Consider the following 20552-nt stretch of genomic DNA (forward strand, 5'->3'; position numbering starts at 1 on the left):
TAGATAGAAATTCTGGTGTGCAGGATAACAAGTCTTATTATGCTTGGCTTCCATGAGTCAGCCTGGCAGAATCTGCACCAACAGAGATGCCTTGTGATCTTCATAGGCCGAGGAGCCACCATTTTTCTTTCTCCCTCCACTACTGTGCCCTGATCACTACCCACAGTCCCAAATGAACCTGCCCCTAGCCTTTCCTTCAGCTTTCTCTTGAGACCAAGCATGCTCAAGTGCCTGGCTATCCTCAGATCCAAATACACATATTTCTAGCCAGTTGACACCAATACTTTAAGAGTGTAGGACCTGGGTGGACCTGAGTTCAAATCCTGACACATCCACTTGTTAGCATGTGACCAGGAGCAACTTACCCTGAGTCTCAGTCTCCTTGTCTATAAAATGCAAAAAATTGTTGTACCACATCATTGTATTGTGGAAGGGTCAAAGGTGCCAGTAAAGATATGAGGCTTAAACCCGATAGGAAGAAGCCACATCTGTTCTGCTCACTGTTCCATCTCCAGGGGTTATCACAGGGCTGAATACAGTGTAGGTGCTTAATAAATGTTTGCTTAATGAATGAGTGATGATTCTGTTCCCTACCTTTCTACCATGGCATACTTTCCCGCAATTATCTCATCAGATCTCCTGTTATTCTCCTATAGAGGATTGTCTATGGACCAAAATGTATTTTAATTTACTGCATTTTGCTTTATACCTTAAAATTTAAACTTTAATATTTGACCAAGTTTCATATTTATACAGACTCCATGTTGATAATTTCTAATAGGTGTATTGCACCATACACTTGCAGACTGCATTCATGTGTATCATTTCAGACTTCAGAAACTCTAAAAACTTTTGACATTTCTGACTACATCTCTGTGCCCATTTTTCTACCCATAGATAGAAAGAATGTGTCCTATCACACACAGAGCCCTGGAACGCACGCATGTTGGTTGAAAGATGTGCCTCATCAGTGTAACCTGGCTTATTGTACCCTCAATGAATCCCCAACAATAAAAAAAAAAAAAAAAGAAAGATATGCCTCGATATTCCACAGGAAGAAGCTGTTGGTATAGGATAATCATCCATCCATTTATCGTTCACTTAACAAATATTGATTTGGCATCTGCCCTGTGCTAGGGCTGATACTAGGCAAAGGGAATTAGAGGTGAATGAGACAAACATAGTTCCTATTCTCAAGTATTTGTAGTTTAGCAGGAAACATAAAAAGGCTTTTCTGGCCCAGGATCCAATCCAGAACTACATGTTGCGTTTTGTTTTTTTATCTCCTCTGTCTTTTTAATCCTAAAAAGCTTCAGATATTTTTCATTATTAATTCTGATTCACTGTATAATTTATATACAGTAAATTCACCCTTTGCAGCATACAGTTCTGAATTTTGATACCTGCACGTATTCATATAAGCACCATCACAATGAAGATCTAGAACAGGTCCATAGCATCTAAAAAAAATCCCTCATGCCCTTTATAGTTAACCCCTCTTGCTACTCCAAGTCTCTGGTAACTGCCAAACTGGTTTCCACTCCTATAGTTTTGCCTTTTCCAGAATATCATAAAAATAAAATCTTACAGTATGTAACCTTCCAAATCTTGGATCTTTCAGTTATTTTAATGCATTGGAATGCATCCAAGGGAAAGGCAGACTTTAAGGATAACACCCAGGAGTCTGGTTTGAGCCACCCAGTAGTCTGTGGTGCCATTCTCTGAGAATGGAGATCACCAGAGGGGAATCCAGCTTAGTCAGTTGTCCCCTTCTCTGCCCCTGCCAGGATTTCCTGAAAAAGAGCAATGATCAGATTGCAGAGATTGTCCAGCTGGTGCGAGGGAAGCTGAGCAGTGGAGCCCGACTCACTATGGGGGCCCTCACGGTCATCGACGTTCATGGTAAGCAAGGAGACTTCCCCTGGCATTACTGGCTGTCCAGGAATAGCATCCAGGCTTGCTTGTCTCAGTTCTCCTGAATGGAATGATTCAGAGTTTCCTTCCCCATTAGGGAGAGGCTTCTCCAACTGAGATTAAGGAGGTGGAGGGAGGAGAGAAGCCAGTGCCAAAAGGCTCTGTGCATCTCTTGTTTCCCTTCCCATCTTCAACCTTATTTCCAGGAACCCTCCAAGCAGGGCTCTTACTGAAATGATGATGGGCAAAGTCATTTCTGAGCTTCCATAACTTCAAACCATTTCCTTGGCTAATGAGAGCTAATATTTTTGGGTGCCAAGCTTTGTGCTGAGTAACTGACATTTTCATTTTCATAAACACTTCGCAGATTAAGAACCTAAGGCTTAAGGGGAGTAAATAAGTTGCAGAGGGGCACACAGTGAGTAAGCAGCAGAAGCTCCTATGTCTATCTGTTTCCAAACCCAAGGGACTGCAAATGGGCAGTGATGCAGGGAAGGGTGGTGAGAGATAATGCTTTCCAGCTCTTTCTTAAAAAAAAAAAAAAGAAGAAGAAGAAGAAGAGGAGGAGGAGGAGAAAGAAGAATTGAGGTCTTAATATAAAACAAACCACCCCCGCATCCTCACTCCATCATCACCAAGGAAACTAGGGCCGGACCAGACTGGTTGCCTGGGAACAGAGTTTCTCATTTCACATACCCTGCTTCCTACTGGCATTTCATGGCATCTCATTCCTCTGAAGGTTGATGCTCATTTCAATCTGATTTCATTTAGGTAGACTAGCATGAAATCAAGGAGAAGGAAAAATGTGTTTTTCGTATGACCACATAGCCAGCTGGTGGGAATAATAGGGGAGGTGTGTGGTCACTGCCCAAGGCACCCCAGAGTGATGTGATTGGGTTCGTAAACACAAGGGTGCACACACATGCAGGTACACACACACCGCACAGCAAAGGCGTCCTCAATACAATGCCTAGAAATTCACTTTCTTCTCGGACCTCTCATACAGACTCCCCTTACTCTGCCTGCCACCTTGTATGCTCCCCCAAGAACCTACAGGGAAACTGAACTCCTTGGGGAGGAGGAAAGAACTGTAGGTATAATCTTCAAGGACTCTTCTCTGCAGGGTTTTGTGTTTTGCTGGAAGAAAGAAGGCTTATCTCACAGAGAGGCTTCTGAGGTCCTAAATTTCAAGCTCTGAGGTCTCAATAGCTCTGCCCAAGGCAAGGTTCCTCCTGTGAACTCCTAAAGAAAATAAATTAATGATTCTCCTAAGCCCATAGCCACTCTTCAACCTCAATGTAAGAAAACTGAATAGGCTTACAATCCCATGAGAGAAAGGGGAGAAATATATCTCCCAACTGGTTTTCAGGCCCACAGATGGAAAGAATACATCGAGCTATGGATTCATGTGCTCCCTTCCCCTGCTAACTATACCAGACTACACTGACTGCATTCTCTTACGACATACTGGAGGTTTGTAACAGAGCCAAAAGTGGTATATTGGGCATATTACAGCATTTGCGGCCACTGTGTATTACAAAGCCCTCTGGGTCACTCCCCCAAGGGTTTAGGAATGATAGTAGTGCTAATACTTATATAATACTTTCATGTGACAGGCATACTTCTATCTCTGTCTCTATCTAAAGTATATAAATGTAGATACATCCATATATATTCATTTTATATTCATTTAATCCTAATAATAACACAGAACCTATAATGTAGGTACTATGTCAGCCCCGTTTAACAGATTATCCAACTGAGGAACAGAGATTGAGGAATTTTTCTGAAGTAACATAGCTGGTTCATGGTGAAACCAGAATTTGAACCCAAGCAGTCTGATTTCAGAGTATGCCCTTGTAATGCTATACTGTCTGAAAGATTATAATGCAGCAGATTCTCTGCATGGATTCTTGGTAGATAGTAAATACCAGCTTCTGACAGGCATTGCTGTTTGCTGCTTGAGGGTAGACAGGAAGGTAGTAGAACCTAAAATTCTGGGTTTTTTTTTTGGTTTTTTTTTTTTTTTTTGTAGAGACAGAGTCTCACTGTACCGCCCTCGGGTAGAGTGCCGTGGCGTCACACGGCTCACAGCAACCTCCAGCTCTTGGGCTTACGCGATTCTCTTGCCTCAGCCTCCCGAGCAGCTGGGACTACAGGCGCCCGCCACAACGCCCGGCTATTTTTTGTTGTTTGGCTGGGGCTGAGTTTGAACCCACCACCCTCGGCATATGGGGCCAGCACCCTACTCACTGAGCCACAGGCGCCGCCCCCAGAACCTAAAATTCTTTGGAGAGGGAAGGGCCTCAATAACATCCTGTTCCGGAGGCAGGTGCAGTGGCTCACACACCTATAATCCTAGCACTTTTGGACACTAAGGTAGGAGGATCACTTGAGGATAGGTGTTCAAGACCAGCCTGGACAACAGTGAGATCCTATCTCTACAAAACGAAATGTTTTAAAAATCTTCTTCTAAGCCAGGTGTGGTGGCTTTCCCAGTTACTCAGGAGGCTGAGGCAGGAGGATCACTTGAACCCATGAGTTTGAGGATGCTGTGAGCTATGATGACACCTCTGCACTCTAGCCTGGACAACTAAGTGAGACTCTGTCTCAAAAATAATAATAAATAAATGGCCTCTTCTGAGAAGTCCATGGAGACAATAGTTCTGATGGTTCTGCATGTGTGTGTTTCTGGTATCTGTGTCCCAACAGCCCGTGATGTGGTGGCCAGGTTATCTGAGGACAGGGTTTCTGATCTGAATGATTTCCAGTGGATCTCACAGCTGCGCTACTACTGGGAGGAAAAGAATGTGCACGTACACATGATAACTACGGAAGCTTTGTATGGCTACGAGTACCTGGGCAACTCCCCCCGCCTGGTGATAACGCCTCTCACTGATCGCTGCTACAGGTAAACGCTTGGGGCTCCCAGACCTGAGAGGTGGATAGAGAACTCCAGAGGGAAAAGACTCGGTGGAGGAAAGTTTGGACAATCTTGGGTTGGTTACCTTTATTCTCTACATTTAAGATTCTCAGGTTTTAAAATGTTTCCCTTAGTTACCATGACTCCAAAGATGAGCATGGAGAAATGAGAACCCAGTAGGAGTCCTAGGGGGAATTAATCCATTTGAACCAACAAACGATATTTGTTCCCACCTGTGAACATGGCACAGGACTTAAGTAGAGAGCTCTCCAGTTGCAGGAATCAGGACAGTGCCTGGAAATCCCATGGCCAAGAGGTCAGACAAGGGGAGCCGGTGACCCATACTAAGCCCTGCCAACCAGCTGCATAAAGTGATGCAGTCATCCTGTGTGTGGCAAAGTGCCTTGCCACTTGACATGGAATTTGTAACATTAGAAATGTGGAAGTTGTGAACTTGTCAATTTTGTAATGTTCAGATTTTCTTTGTTTTTGTATCTTTCCTAGAAGTGCATTTTTTTTTATTTGTAGAAATAACACTTGAGAGTATTTTCTCCTTTCAAAATCCTCCATCATTTGTTTCCTATGTTCTGTGAATTTTCCTCTCCATTCATTCATTTATCCCACTCATTAATCAACACCATTTCTTGAACTTTTCCATATACCATGCATACCTCAAGGAACCCTAAGTCTTATTGGCGGTTAGGAGACATACTTAAATAATCATAAGACAGCATGTTCACTGAAATTATAGAGATTCCATATCATTCGTTTCTAAGATTTATCTTGTACCTGTTACATGCCAGATGCTGTATTGGCTTGCTGAAGATATGAAATGGAATTGAATACAGTTCCTGAACTCAAGAGTTCATAATCTAGTGGGAAAAATATATTTAATTTTCACTGCTCCATTAGCACTAGTGATCTTTGGAATATGGAGTTTTTTGAGTATTTTTCACTTTTTTTTGAGTTATGTATTTATTTATTTGTTCAAACATTCGTTCAAACAAATGCTTATGGGTGCTGCCCGTATACCATGCACTGTGCCAGGCTTTGAGGTTACAACACTGAGCAAAATAGAATTTTCTACAATGATGATGTATTAGTCATATACTTAAGGTAAAATTTTAGACTATTGGCATGAGTCAAAATAAACAAGAAGCTAGATTTTTTTCCTGTGTCTTAGGACTCAGACACTGAGCTCCTGTTTTCTACTGCGTAGGACACTAATGGGAGCTTTGAAACTGAACCTTGGGGGAGCACCAGAGGGTCCAGCTGGGACAGGCAAGACAGAAACTACCAAAGATTTGGCCAAAGCTTTAGCTAAGCAGGTAGGTTGGTAGGTAGGAAATATCATTTATCCCCCCACCTTCTCTTCCTGGCCCTCTCTCGTCCCCTGTCTAGGGAAGGGAGCATGAAATTTAAGATGGATTAGTGAAATAGGCAGACTGGGCCCCAGCTTCTCCTGGAGAACAAGAAAAGAGCCTCACCCCTGTTTAATGGTGCAGGGTAAGTCAGATGTGCTGGAATCCATCCTGAGTCCTGAATGGTGATGATATCCTCCCTCTTTCTAGTGTGTGGTCTTCAACTGCTCAGATGGTTTGGATTACAAAGCCATGGGGAAGTTCTTCAAGGGGTTGGCCCAGGCAGGAGCATGGGCCTGCTTTGATGAGTTCAACAGAATTGAGGTAACTCTTCGTCTAGGATACAGCACATAAGGGTTGCATATAGAGGGACCTTTTTCTGGGCTCTCAGCTCCTTAATGACAAGGCTCTGTGTCTCTCCTATGGCCTCTTGTACACAGTACATAAGCAATAAACAAAAGCAGCCCAAGGAGACAGAATGCATATTCTATACACATCCTTACCTTCCTGTAATACTAATTCATACAGTTAACTGTTCCAAACTTTATTGAACAGCTACTGTACATCAGATAATCCTGCATATACGTCCATGGTACAATGATAAGCAAGAAATGGCCATCTAGATTGTTACAATCTAGTGAAGGGAAACAAATAGAATATGATAAAAGTCTATGATACTCATACAAAAGAGGCATCACAAAAGAGTGAGTGATTAAATCTATTTGGGTAGAGAAAAGAGATCAGGAAATACAAACATGCAATTTGAACCAATAAACATGATTACCTACTGTGTGTCAAGCAATACGCCAGGTGTTAAAGGTACAATACTATGGAAACTGCTTATACAGTTTATACACACAGACACATACGCACACTCACACACACACATATCCAGTTTCCTTTCTCTTTACCAAAACTCCAAATCATGCTCCTAATTTTGAAAATGAAGTACTCAGGTTCTCAGGTGATTGGGTTCTTTTTCTTGGCTGAGTGAGGGGGACTCTGACACAGGGGGTTGGCTGTCAGAATCAGGAGTTTATATGAGCCAGGAATTCTCATCCCAGGTAGAAGTGCTGTCTGTGGTGGCTCAGCAGATTCTCAGCATTCAACAAGCCATTATTCGGAAGTTAAAGACGTTCATCTTTGAAGGCACTGAGCTCTCTTTGAACCCAACCTGTGCTGTCTTCATCACCATGAACCCAGGATATGCTGGCAGGGCTGAGCTGCCAGATAACCTCAAGGTGAATGTCAGCATGTGTAAATGCTGGGGGTATTTTATAAAATAGAAACAGCTGGAGGTACCCACCTGGTCAGGGGTGGGGGGACATCTCATAGAAAAACACAATAATAGAACCAGGTAGCGTTTTTCTGCTGTGAGAAGTAATAGTGGACTGTCAATGGTAGTAATTGGCTCCAGAACACAACCACCTCCCTAGAAAAGTCTCATGGGCGAGGGGGAATACAGACATAGTAACCAATGGCAAAGAGTAAACAATCAGCACTCAAACAAGGGTCACTGTTTAAGTTGTCTACAGATCTGTCCACTGAAGGTGGTCCCTCTGAATGAACTTTCCTCCAGCCCCCTTTTCTTGATTGTCACAAGAGGGGCCTGAATGATCATACTACTTCCCTTTGCCTCTGGATATGTGCTTTTCCCAGCACATATTTACGTTCTGATTGGCTGGGTTTTTTTTTTTTTTTTCCAGGCCTTATTCCGGACAGTGGCCATGATGGTGCCAGATTATGCCCTCATTGGAGAAATCTCCCTCTACTCTATGGGGTTTCTGGACTCCAGAAGGTATGTTACCTTGGTTTTATAGTGGGTTCTAAAGGCCTTTAAAGAGTGGCCCTTTGCATGGTAGATTCAAAATGGTTTTCCCACTGGAAGAAGAGCGAAGTGTGAGAAACTTGGTCCCACTCACTGGCTGATCCAAATGCATAGAACCCTGGCCTTGGTCTTGATCCCGTTTCTGACTAGAATCAGATTCCTAGGACAGAGACTCTTCTCCCTTTAAATACACCTGGACTCTATTTTAAAAAGTAGCTACTCATACCTCCCCTATCTCTCCAACACAGCCACACCCACATTATTAAATGGCTTAAAGAAAGACTGTAAAACATGAAATTATTCCAAGATGGAAGAAGAAAATATAATATAATTTGCAATTAAATTGTCATCAATATAATATTTATTTACTCCAATCAATTGGGTTACCTCTCATTCAAGTATTATCCAGTTTTCTAGACACACATTTCATACACACACACCACACACACACACACACACACACACGATAATGTCTTTATGCATACCAAGTGTTATGAATAAGCATTGTAAAATGTCTAGGATCTATTCCAAATTTTACATTAATCTTTTACATTGTCTTGGCCATCATCAATTGCCTTTTTGTTAACAACAGATGTTTCCACCAGACTCTCAGTATCTTTGTGGCTGGGTGTCCTTGTTTGTAATTCAAGAGGCTATAGAAATTCTCAATGTAGCCCCCTTCTTAGCCTAACAGACAGCCTTAGTCATATAAGGTTTAATTTAACTTCTCTGTAGTACACCTGGATTGCATTGATTTGCCCATTCAATTCATTCATGTATTCAATTAGCAATCTTCACTGAGCCTCCTACCTTGGGCCCAGCCCTGCACTAGATACTGATGCCCATCATGGACAAAGTCTTTGTTTTTAAAGTAAATCAGTTTTGTAGAGAGGATCTGTATAAGGAGAATGTACATCAGTATATTAGTTAGGGTAACCCTGACTCCCGAATCCCAATGGCTTCACATAACAAAAGTTTAATTTTCACTCACGGAAAGTCCAAAATGGGCATTTGTAGTCAGGAGCAGCCTCCATCCCCCAACCCCTGGGATGGTTCAGGGGCTCAGGAGGCTTCTATCTCATATGTACAACAACACATAGATGGCACACAGCATGTCAAGGAGGAGTGTTTGTGGGCCAGCACTGGAAGTGGCATATGTCACTGTCCTTCACTGGCTAGAACTCAAAATGTGACCTCCCATAACTGTATGGCAGGCTATAAAATGTGGTCCAGCTGTGTGCCAGGAAGAATAAGAAATGGTAGTACACATAAGTACGTGTGTTCTGTGATGAGTAGATTAAATTTTGAATTGTTTCTTAAATTTAAAAAAATCAGACATTGAAAAAATTCTAATGTTAGATAATATTAAAGCATTACTTTAAAAAAAAAAGAAAGAAAAAAGAAAAAATTCTAATGTTATAGAAGTGAAAAAAGTGGGTTTCCCCTTAAGTAACTGAGTCCTACTCTCCAGGGACTAACACTATTAATAGTTTGATGTATTCGTCCCTAACTTGTATGTGTGGATAATTGTGGGTGCATGCGTGCATATATACATGTTAAAGTATATAACTCATATTTCATATACAGTGCATGTTATACCTAGTGTGTGTGTTTGCTTTTTTCATCCTAACTTTGAAAAAGAGTTATAATGTTCCTGTAGCTCATTATGGTAATTTTATTAAAAGACCTCCAAATGATAAGACTTATTTGGTAACTTTATTAAAAGACCTTCGAATGATAGGACTTCTCCATCAAGTACATGGGCAAGCCTGGTTTCTGAAAGGGGAGGGAACAAGGGTTCTGGGAATGTCTGCTAAGCAGGACATGGTCCTCTCTGGGGGTCTGCAGACATGGCTTTGCCTTCCCAGCCTCGCCCAGAAGATCGTTGCGACCTACCGCCTGTGCTCAGAACAACTCTCCTCCCAGCATCACTATGACTACGGCATGCGCGCAGTAAAGTCTGTGCTCACTGCTGCAGGCAACCTGAAGCTCAAGTATCCAGAGGAGGGTGAAAGCGTCTTACTGCTCCGGGCCTTGCTTGATGTCAACCTGGCCAAGTTCTTAGCTCAAGATGTCCCTCTGTTTCAGGTATGCAGATGTTTGGGATCCTAGCCATGGAACAAGGCTCAGCTTCTGAAGATGTAATGTTTGCTTTTGGCACTATCACCTGACATCCTGTCTTCTCCAACCAGCGTCCCTCCTGCCTGACAACCTGGCCCCAAATGTTAAATGACAATGGGGATAGCAAACATCTCTGTCTACACCCTGATTTTTAGCAAAAATAGTTTCACTGATAGGATAATATTTGCTATTGGGTTTGTCAAGTTGTATTTACCTAAAGTAATTATTTTCATTTTGTAATGAATTTAATGCCTGTCTTCCCTGCTAGGCTATGTGCTCCACCAAAACAGAAATCGTGACTATCTTATTCATTACTAGTACATTAACTGGAAGATAGGAAAGATTTATTAAATAGTTGCTGACTTTTAAAATTATTTGGGAAAAAAATATGTTTTATAGACAGTGTTGACATTTGTAAATTTAGATGAGTTTTCGGTGCAGGAAAAATGAGGTTTGTAACTTTTCAAGGATGTCTGCTGTCTATAGATTTCATTTTAGGAAAATATTGAGGTCACCTGATTCTTTATCCCTTCTACCTTCTCTTAAATTCTTGTTAATAGGGAATTATATCAGATTTATTTCCTGGAGTTGTTCTTCCAAAGCCAGACTATGAAGTTTTTCTGGAAGCGCTAAATGCGAACATCAAAAAGATGAAACTCCAGCCAGTTCCTTGGTTTATTGGGAAAATTATCCAGGTTGGTTCCTATTCCCATATAAATGCGCCTGTTTTACTGTTTGCTAGTGTCAGTTGGAACTGAACTCACAGCAATAACAGATGCCTGAGGACAAATGGAGGTAACAAGCAAAAGCCACTTAATCACCCCCATTAGTTTTTTGCTGTGAGATTTTAGGCAAATTTATTTACCACTCCGAGCCTCACTTTCCTCATCTGTAAAATGATGTTTTTTTGAGACCAGAGTCTCACTCTATTTCCCAGCCTAGCACATAGTGGCGTCATCATAGCTCACGGCAGCCTAAAACTCCTGTGTTTAAGCAATCCTCCTGCCTCAGCCTCCCAAGTAGCTGGGACTACAGACAAAAGGACTACACCACAATGCCTAGTTTTTCTATTTTTAGTAGAGACAGGAGCTTGCTCTTTGCTCAGGCTGGTCTCAAACTCCTAAGCTCAAAGGATCTTCCTGCCGGGGTCTCCCAGAGAGCTAGGATTATAGGTGTGAGCCACCTAGAAAATGATTTTGAGAGAACAGGTATGTGAACTATTAGATGCAGTGTCTGATACTGTATATATTTGTTTTTGTTTGTTTGAGACAGAGTATCAACCTGTGGCCCTGGGTAGGGTACAGTGAACTCAAGAGATCCTCTTGCCTCAGTTTTTCTATTTTTAGTAGAGACAGGGTCTCGCTTTTGTTCAGGCTGGTCTTGAACTCATGACCTCAAGCAATCCACCTGCCTCGGCCTCCCAGAGGCTAGGATTATAGGTGTGAGCCACCACAGCTGGCCGCTCTGACACTATATTATTACCAAGCCTACCATTTCCACAATCGTCATCATTGTCACTGATATCATTTCCCAAAGTTACCTGTTGGTTAAAAGTAAAGATCAAGGTAGGACCTAGGTCTCCAGATTCTGAGCTCATACTACCTTACAGTTAAAAATAGAGGGCTTCCCCCCCTATAATATCATCAAGGGATCTAGTTTTTCACACAATTTATTTAACCCAATATTGACTTTGTCATTGAGATTTATCATTGGGATTTTACAGACGTACCATTCTTTAACTGGGTCTGGACTTTAATTTGCAGTATACTATTATGAAAAATTTTAAACATGCAAGAAAATTGAAAGAATTATACAGAGAACATCCACATACTCACCATCCAGATTTTACTATTAGTGTTTTATGGTATTTGCTTTATCACTTATCTATTTACCCACCCATCTTACTTTTTGATGTATTTCAAAGTAGTTTGCAGGCCTATGGGTGAACTTTGATATAGCTTTGTTAACAATTTTCAAAAACAAAGTAATAAGGCTGGGCAATATTGATATCCCATCTCTACAAAAAAGGAAGAAAGAAAGAGAAAAAGAGAGAGAGAAAGAAAGAAAAGAAGGGAGAGGGATGGAGGGAAGGAAGGAAGGAAAGAAGGAAGGAAGGAAGGGAGGGAGGGAGGGAGGAAAGAAAACCTTAGCCAGTCACATGGTTGTGTGCATCCATAGTCCCAGGTACTGGAGAGGCTGAGGCAGGTGGATTGCCTGAGCCCAGGAGCTTGAGGTTGCTGTGAGCTGCAATATTGCCATTGCCCTTAAGCCCTGGGAACAGAGTGAGACCCTTTCTCAAAAACAAACAAAAAAGGTAATTTTTTAAAAACAAAGTATCTGAGTCACCTTCCCTTTTGTGTTAATATATTGATGTCACAAGAGAGTCCATTTCAGGATGTTGGGAGTGGGGAAGTGAGAGGCTGTTGAATCATTGGTGTCTTCCTCCCTCTTTCTGAGGCACAGTCAACTCCATTCATCTTTATTCAATCTGAAATGTCTTTCAAACCTACTTGAATGTCAGCCCTACTTGACGGTTGGAGATTTTGTTTTGTTCTCCTCTACCACCCCCATTGTCACTATTTTATTTATTTATAGACAGAGTCTCACTCTGTCATCCTGGGTAGAGTGCCATGGCGTCATCACAGCAACTTCAAACTCCTGGGCTCAAGCAATTCTCTTGCCTCAGCCACCCAAGTAACTGCGACTATAGGCACCCACCACAATACCTGACTAATTTTTCTATTTTTAGTAGAGAAGGGGTCTTGCTCTTGCTCAGGCTGGTCTCAAACTTCTGAGCTCAAATGATCCACCCGCCTTGGCCTCCCAGAGTCCTAGGATTATAGGTATGAGCCACCAAGCCTTCATTTAGATCTTCCTTATTGCTCATCTCCAAGGTGAAAAATAATAAGAACATAATCTACAAAGTAAAAAAATTTAACATTCTCCCTTTCTCTGAGAAACTCACAGTCTAAAGGGAGAACTGGGAAAAACTCCATAAAATTCCATATAAATATAAATAAATGACCAAAACTTTTGCATTTGAACTACTATGGCTTACTTGTCACAGAAAGAGAGCAACAATCAAAAACCTTCAAGAAATGGGCCTCCACATAGCTGTTGATTCTCAGGGGTAGGGATAACATTACATTACATCATAGAGCCTGGCTCAGAAAATAATCTTCACCTACTGAGAGTTCCAATCAAGTCAGAACCGCAATTGGACCTTAAGAAAGGAGGTTTCCAGTAGAAATGCAGTTCTCTAAAATGACCACCATTTTCTTTTCCTCTTTAAAAGTAAATGGCAATGGTGTCAGATTATACACTGAAGTTGATCAGCCCTGTGTTCAAATCCTGACTCTACCACTGATGAGGCTGGGCAAGTTGTACAACCTCTCTTGAGCTCTGTGTTCTCACCTGTAAAAGATGGTTAATGATACCCAAGTAGATTAAGTAATTTGGGTAATCACTTGATTCTCAGCACATAGGTAGAGGCAGAGCAAGTAGTACATCCTTTATTTATTTTTTTTTTTTTGAGACACAGTCACTATGTCACTCTCAGTAGAGTGCCATGGCGTCACAGCTCACAGCAACCTAAAATTCTTGGGCTTAAGTGATTTTCTTGCCTCAACCTTCCAAGTTAAAAAATATATATAGAAATAAAATATATATGTATGTGTGTATATGTGTGTGTGTGTGTGTGTGTGTGTGTGTGTGTACGGTATCAGGGGCTACAAGCACCTGCCACAAATCCTGGCTATTTTTTTGTAGCAGTTGTCATTGTTGTTTAGCTGGCCCAGGGCAGGTTCAAAACCTGCCAGCCTCGGTGTACGTGGCCAGCATCATAACCACAGTGGTATGAGCACGGAGTCCCTATCCTTAAATAGTCAGAGACACACACATATATTTATTCATCCATAAGGTATTTAAACAATATATCACAGAAAGAATCCTAGTTCACCAGAAGTAGAAGTGACTTTGACAATACCCCCTCAGATCACTCATTCCTCTTTGGCTTCTGCCTAACTTGTGGTGTGGGGAGGTATGCAATGATTAACTTCTTATATGAATGATGTCTCCCCTCCCAGATCTATGAGATGATGCTGGTGAGACATGGCTATATGATTGTTGGAGACCCCATGGGCGGCAAGACTTGTGCTTATAAAGTGTTGGCTGCAGCTCTGGGTGATTTACATGCAGGTAAAGTTCCCATCCCTGGCTTCCAGGGAGGACAGGACTCCCACTCAGTTGGCTGGCTCCCTGGAGCTGATGCCAGGTTGTGACTCTTGCCAGCCCTGGATGGTGACATCAGAGCTAGAAATAGAACGTGGCACACAGATGTCTGCAAGCAGGGTGGGGGAAGCGGGAATTCTAACAAGGGATTTCTTAATGCATGTCGTTAAGGCTGGAGGAATTTTCTCAAGTGCTGAACAGTGGCTTCATCAAAGGTTCCCCAATGAGAGAGAAACTTCTGTCATTGGCCTAAAGTAAATTAGCCTACAAGCAAATCACTGCATAGTTTTATTCCTTTCCTTTTCTTTTTTCCATTGATTCTTCCCTTCTCTTTCCCTTTCTTTTATTTTTTTCTTTCCTTCTTTTCTTTCTGTCCTACCTTTTAAGGTAGAGGGTAAGAGCTCCTACTTTTGAACCACACTCAGACTTTAGCAAATGACTGAACCTCTCTTATCCTCCATTTTTGCAGCTGTAAAATGAGATGGCAGAAAGGATGAAATGAGATTATGCAGGCAGATAACCTAGCATGGTGCCTACTCAACAAATGGAAACTACGTGTATTGCCAGAAAAGTTTGGGGGTTTTTGTTTCTTTGTTTGTGATTTATAAACCACAAGCCTGTGGTATTGAAAAGCAGCCTTTGTTGTATTAACATGTAATGATTGGTGGTCAGTGCCTGTAGCGCAGTGCTTATGATGCCAGCCACATACACCGAGGGTGGTGGGTTCAAGCCTGGCCTGAGGCTGCTAAACAACAATGACAACTGCAATAAGAAAATAGTCGGACATTCAGGCGCCTGTGGTCCCAGCTACCTGGGAGGCTGAGGCAAGAGAATCGCTTAAGCCCAAGAGTTGGAGGTTGCTGTGATCTGTGATGCCACAGCACTCTACCAAGTGAGACTTAAAAAAAAAAAAAAGCATTTAATGATTGAGTTGTTGTTGGTTTTTAAGGTTATGTTTTGAGGACTATTCTCTGCCTTAATAACTAATTTGGGTATTTCAAATTTAAGCAATATTTTTGGCATTATTAATTTTATGTTTTTAATATTATTCATCTTATTAATTTCAGTTCGGAAACTGAATGAAGAAAAAAAGAAGCTATCCCATCATCTTTGCCTTAGGGCTCTGCAGATGTGTCTTTAGTTCATGGCTCACATCAACTTTTCATTTCTTTGAAGGATCATATAAAAGTATAATCATGTTCTGTTATTAAATGTGTATGCTGTGCTATCCATTAGCCTGTCTGTCCCCGCTGAGTTTCCGTACTTCAACAGTGTGCATATCTCAGGAACAACTGACACTGAGCAGTTGAGAAAGAGGCTTCAGAGCTAAATAGCCCATCAGATAAAGAAAAGTAACCTTCATTTTCCAGAACCTCTTTACTTGTCAGCTGTTTCCTCGTCTCAAGTCAAAGCTTAGGGTGGCTATGAGAGCAGGTGCATAAAGAAGACTGAGGATATGGCATCACTCCCCCTTTCTGCTTGAGTTCTTGGAGGCCCACTCCGTTTTCTTTAGTCCTGGATGTGACTCACATGTTTGCCCTGTTTGAAATGAGGCTCAGAAGAAAGTATAGTGAGAAACTAATGACTATAACAACCCAACAATTTAAAGCATTGCCTATCCAGATATCCCAATCTTTACTAGGACTCAGAACACATTTTATAAGGACTTTTCTTGTATAGCACGTTGATAAAGGTTGGTTGATCTTGGAGATGGCATTATCTCTTGTTTAACACTCTGTTCTCACCAAAGCCTTTGTAAACTGACACTGAAACCTTCTTGCCCATAGCCAACAAGATGGAGGAGTTTGCTGTGGAGTACAAAATCATCAACCCGAAGGCTATCACAATGGGGCAACTCTATGGATACTTTGACCCAGTGAGCCATGAGTGGACGGACGGTGTCCTTGCCAATGCTTTCCGGGAACAAGCATCTTCAGTATCTGATGACCGCAAATGGATTATATTTGATGGGCCAGTGGATGCTGTTTGGATTGAAAACATGAACACTGTTCTGGATGACAATAAAAAGGTAGTCTGATATCAGTTTTACATGGCTGAGATATAAACTCTTTTACTGAAGTAAATGATTGATAAAAACTATACATAAAGACGCTCAGTGCCTGTATCACAGTGGTTATGGCGCCAGCCACATACACTGAGGGTGGCGGGTTCAAACCCAGCCCAAGCCAGCTAAACAACAATGACATCTGCAACAAAAAAATAGCTGGGTGTTGTGTTGGGCACTCAGCTACTTGGGAGGCTGAGGCAAGAGAGTCGCTTAAGCCCAAGAGTTGGAGGTTGCTATGAGCTGTGACACCACGGCACTCTACCAAGGGTGACATAGTGAGACTCTGTCTCAAAAAAAAAAAAAAGAGAGAGAGAGAAAGAAAGAAAATGGGGTTGTTGATAATTAAATGAGATTGTACATACGGAATATCTGACTTGTAGTATGTGGGATGCATTTTGGTGTCTGTTGCTGTATTAAAAACTACCCTAATACTTGATGGCTTAAAACAATCATTTCTAATGATTTTGTGACCTAGGAATTTTGAAAGGTCTCAGCTGGACAATTGGTCTCTGATTCTCTCTTTTTTTTTTTTAGACAGAGTCTCATTCTGTCACCTGGAGGCTGGAGTGAGGTGGCATCACCATAGCTCACCGCAACCTCAAACTCCTGGGCTCAGATGATCTTCCCATCTCAGCCTCCAGAGTACTAGGGTTACAGGCAGGAATTATCATACCCAGCCTGATCTATAATTCTTATGATGTCATCTGGGCCAGTTAGAACTGGAGAACCACAGCCAAGATGTCTGAGGCTCATTTGCTTTTGGCCTCTCTCTCTTCCTCTCTCTCTCTGTAAATAGCATCTCATCTTTCAGGCCACTACACGTGGCTTGGGCTTCTCAATGATGGTCCCTGGGTAGTAGCACTTCTTATGTGGTGACTGACTTCCGAGAGGCAGGAAATGGATGTTTCTAAGAAATTAAGGGCAATGCTTAGAACTGACACAGCATCACTTTGTCTGAATTCTGTTGGTCAAACAACTCACAGGGCATACCCAAGAAGTAGAAAAACAGACTCTATCACTTGATAAAGTAGGGCAAGGTGACAATGCAAAAGTGCATATGGGATGGGAGGCTTCATTGCAGCAATCTTTGGGAAATAGTATATTCTGCCCCAGTAAATATAGTAGCTAAAAAGCTTGGAGCCAGACAGCCTGGGTTCAAATCCTGGCCTTGCCACTTACACCTGTATAACCTCAGACAAGCAATTCAGTCTCTCAGTACCTGAATTTCATCATCTGTAAAATGGAGATATTAGTGTTTACCTAAGAGTATTTTTAGGAAGATTAATTAGTATCTGCAAATTGCTTCTAATAGTGCCTGGCATATAGCAAGTGCTCTATAACTATTAAAAGAAAAGAAAATTTATCACCATTTCAAGGAAGAGTTCTTACACTAAATATACATCATTATCTAATCAAAATATATTTTCTAATTGTGTTTAAATGTCACAAGACCAAGAGTGAGTCATGCTCAACAATGAAAGGCCTAATTATCCAAATTATAGACATACACTAATTATAGCATGTGTGTAATTTTGGTTATATAACATATAAAAATAGATATAAGTTTTGTTACATGATATGAGCTATCTTATATAAATTAATTTTACAAATGTATCAGCTGGTCTTGAGATTATAAATATAACGAGGGTCATAATCAGTGAATTTCCTAATGATTCCTCTTGGCTCTGGGTGTAAATCAAACTACAGTCAGAAGTGTGGGTTCTATTTTACTTTTCTCTATCTTCGGAGTTGACATGGCTGGTGGTGTCAGCCCCATAACAGTTTTCTGGAGACGCATGCAGTGACCTGTTTCAAGATGTGTTTGAAAAAAAAAAGATGTGTTTGATGTGAGCAGAATAATGTTCAGGGAAGTTTTTAACCACAAATTAGGATAAACAGAAGGGATCTTAGTGTTTCCTCCTCTTTTCTCAGAGACCAAGGCCTTAGGCCTATTTTTTAAGACTTAAACACCTCACTAGAATCTATGTTGTCAAAGGGGAAACCACACCAGTGACTTAGTATATATTCCACGCCTTTCCTATGTAATTGCACTGCTTTCGGCAGGGCCATGCTTGCTAAACACTAGGACTCCTGATGGTTTTTCATTCCATTCCAAAAAAGATTTATGGAAAGGTTCTTGTCACTCCAGCTTGTACTAGTCCATGTGGTTGTTCAAAAAAGGAGTCTTTTGTGAGTGACCTGAGCAAGTAAAATAGGATATAGATGTGTAGTTAAGTTTCATGTTAAATACTTAGAAGGGGACCATGCAACTTGGCCTGGTCTGATAACTTCTCAATTCTTCACCAAAGGTTGTTTCCAAGGTCAGTGATTTCCTGACATCCCTGTTTAAAATTGCCATTCACCCAACCATGACTGAGAGTTTCCCATCCCCCTCGTCTTCTTTATTTTTCTCCAGAACATTTTCCATCATGTTAAATACTATGTATTTTGCTTATTTTCTGTCTCCTCCAAGCAGAACGTAAATTCCAAGAGGACAGGCACTTTGGTCTGTTTTATTTTATGTACCTAGAATAGTACTTGGCACATATTGGATGCTCAAGAAATACTTGTGGAATGAATTCAAACCAGTTTTGTCTTTGTTAAGACCTTCTTTGCCCTTGCAGATGGAAGTTAACCTCTTTGTCCATCTCCCTCTGCTTTGCATGTTCAGCTGTGTTTAATGAGTGGAGAGATTATCCAGATGAGCCCCAAGATGAGCCTGATCTTTGAGCCGGCTGACCTCGAACAGGCCTCGCCAGCCACTGTGAGCAGGTGAGGCAGTTTGCACTGGCCCCACCAGCCCTAAGCAGGAGGAAAAGCTCTAAAACAGGGGTCCTCAAACTACGGCCTGCGGAGCACATGTGGCAGTGTGAACTATATTTGTTCCCGTTTTATTTTTTACTTCAAAATAAGATATGTGCAGTGTGCATAGGAATTTGTTCACAGTTTTTTGTTTTTTTTAAACTATAGTCCGGCCCTCCAACCGTCTGAGGGACAGTGAATTGGCCCCCTGTTGAAAAAGTTTGAGGATGCCTGCTCTAAAACTACATAAGTGAGATTCAGCCCTAGTAGATCCCCTGTTTAACACACTTAGATTTGTCATAAAACTAGTCCTCAATTCACACCACTAGTGGGAGTGTAAAATCCAGCATGCTCTTGGGAAAGAGTTTGACTTTGTCTCCTAAAATTGAGCTTCATATGCCCATGACCTAGTAATTCCACTCCTATGTACATGCCCAAGAAAAAACTTTTGCCCATGTACAATAGGAGATCTGTACAAAAATATTCATAGTAGTACAATTCACAGCAACAAACACTTGGAAACAGCCCAAATGCCCATTAACAGGAGTGAAATAACAAAATATGATATAGTCAGAAACTATGATATTTATATATAGCATTCAAAATAAATTAGCTACACAGACATGCAACTATATGTATAAGTCTTATTAACTATCCTAAAGATAAAATTTAGCAATTTTATGTACAAAAGTAAACCCATATTATTGCCTACAGTATGGTACCCATTTTCAATGTTAAAAGCAACTAACATAAAAATATATACATGTTAGACATATGTGGAAATGCTATAAAACTATATAAAGGAAAGAGATCATAGGAAAGGTGAACACAAGATTTAAGATGCTGTGTTATCTCAAGTGAGGAATCCCGGGGGAAGAGGATGACAAGGACCATGTGGTTAAATGAAGGTTATTGCCAAGATCCACTAAGGCCTACCATGGTGCCTGACATGCAGTAGGTGCTCAATGAATGTTAGCTGGTTTTCAGAACAAGCAAGATACCACCTAGACAGGTTCTCTGTCTGTGCTTCCCAGGTGTGGGATGATCTACATGGAACCCCATCAGCTAGGCTGGAAGCCACTGAAGGATTCATACATGGACACCCTGCCCTCCTGCCTCAGTGATGAGCACAAGGAATTGGTGAGACTTCTGACCCCCTTTCCTCCCCTACTCCTCATCTCAAGGGCCTTCTAGGCACATCTTCACCTTCAAAGTTTAGGAGACAGAAAGAGGGAAGGGATTCCCTGGCCGTCTCTAGTTATCTTTGTTTCTTGGCTGCGGGCCATTTTTCCAACTTCCTCTTCA

At 41.5% G+C, this 20552-nt stretch overlaps 1 protein-coding gene across 1 annotated transcript in view; it reads left to right on the plus strand.

The window, feature by feature from the left end:
- Positions 1–20552, plus strand: part of DNAH3 (dynein axonemal heavy chain 3) — a 221999-nt gene that overhangs the window by 115265 nt on the left and 86182 nt on the right. The window contains exons 27-38 of the mRNA XM_053556151.1: positions 1788–1902; positions 4627–4825; positions 6057–6165; positions 6409–6522; positions 7263–7439; positions 7905–7996; positions 9895–10114; positions 10708–10842; positions 14233–14344; positions 16165–16406; positions 19117–19217; positions 20282–20387. Of these exons, the coding sequence (XP_053412126.1) occupies positions 1788–1902; positions 4627–4825; positions 6057–6165; positions 6409–6522; positions 7263–7439; positions 7905–7996; positions 9895–10114; positions 10708–10842; positions 14233–14344; positions 16165–16406; positions 19117–19217; positions 20282–20387 (1722 nt within the window). The remainder of the gene's footprint in view (positions 1–1787; positions 1903–4626; positions 4826–6056; positions 6166–6408; positions 6523–7262; positions 7440–7904; positions 7997–9894; positions 10115–10707; positions 10843–14232; positions 14345–16164; positions 16407–19116; positions 19218–20281; positions 20388–20552) is intronic.

Source organism: Nycticebus coucang, chromosome 12, assembly GCF_027406575.1.
Source record: "Nycticebus coucang isolate mNycCou1 chromosome 12, mNycCou1.pri, whole genome shotgun sequence".
Lineage (NCBI taxonomy): Eukaryota > Metazoa > Chordata > Mammalia > Primates > Lorisidae > Nycticebus > Nycticebus coucang.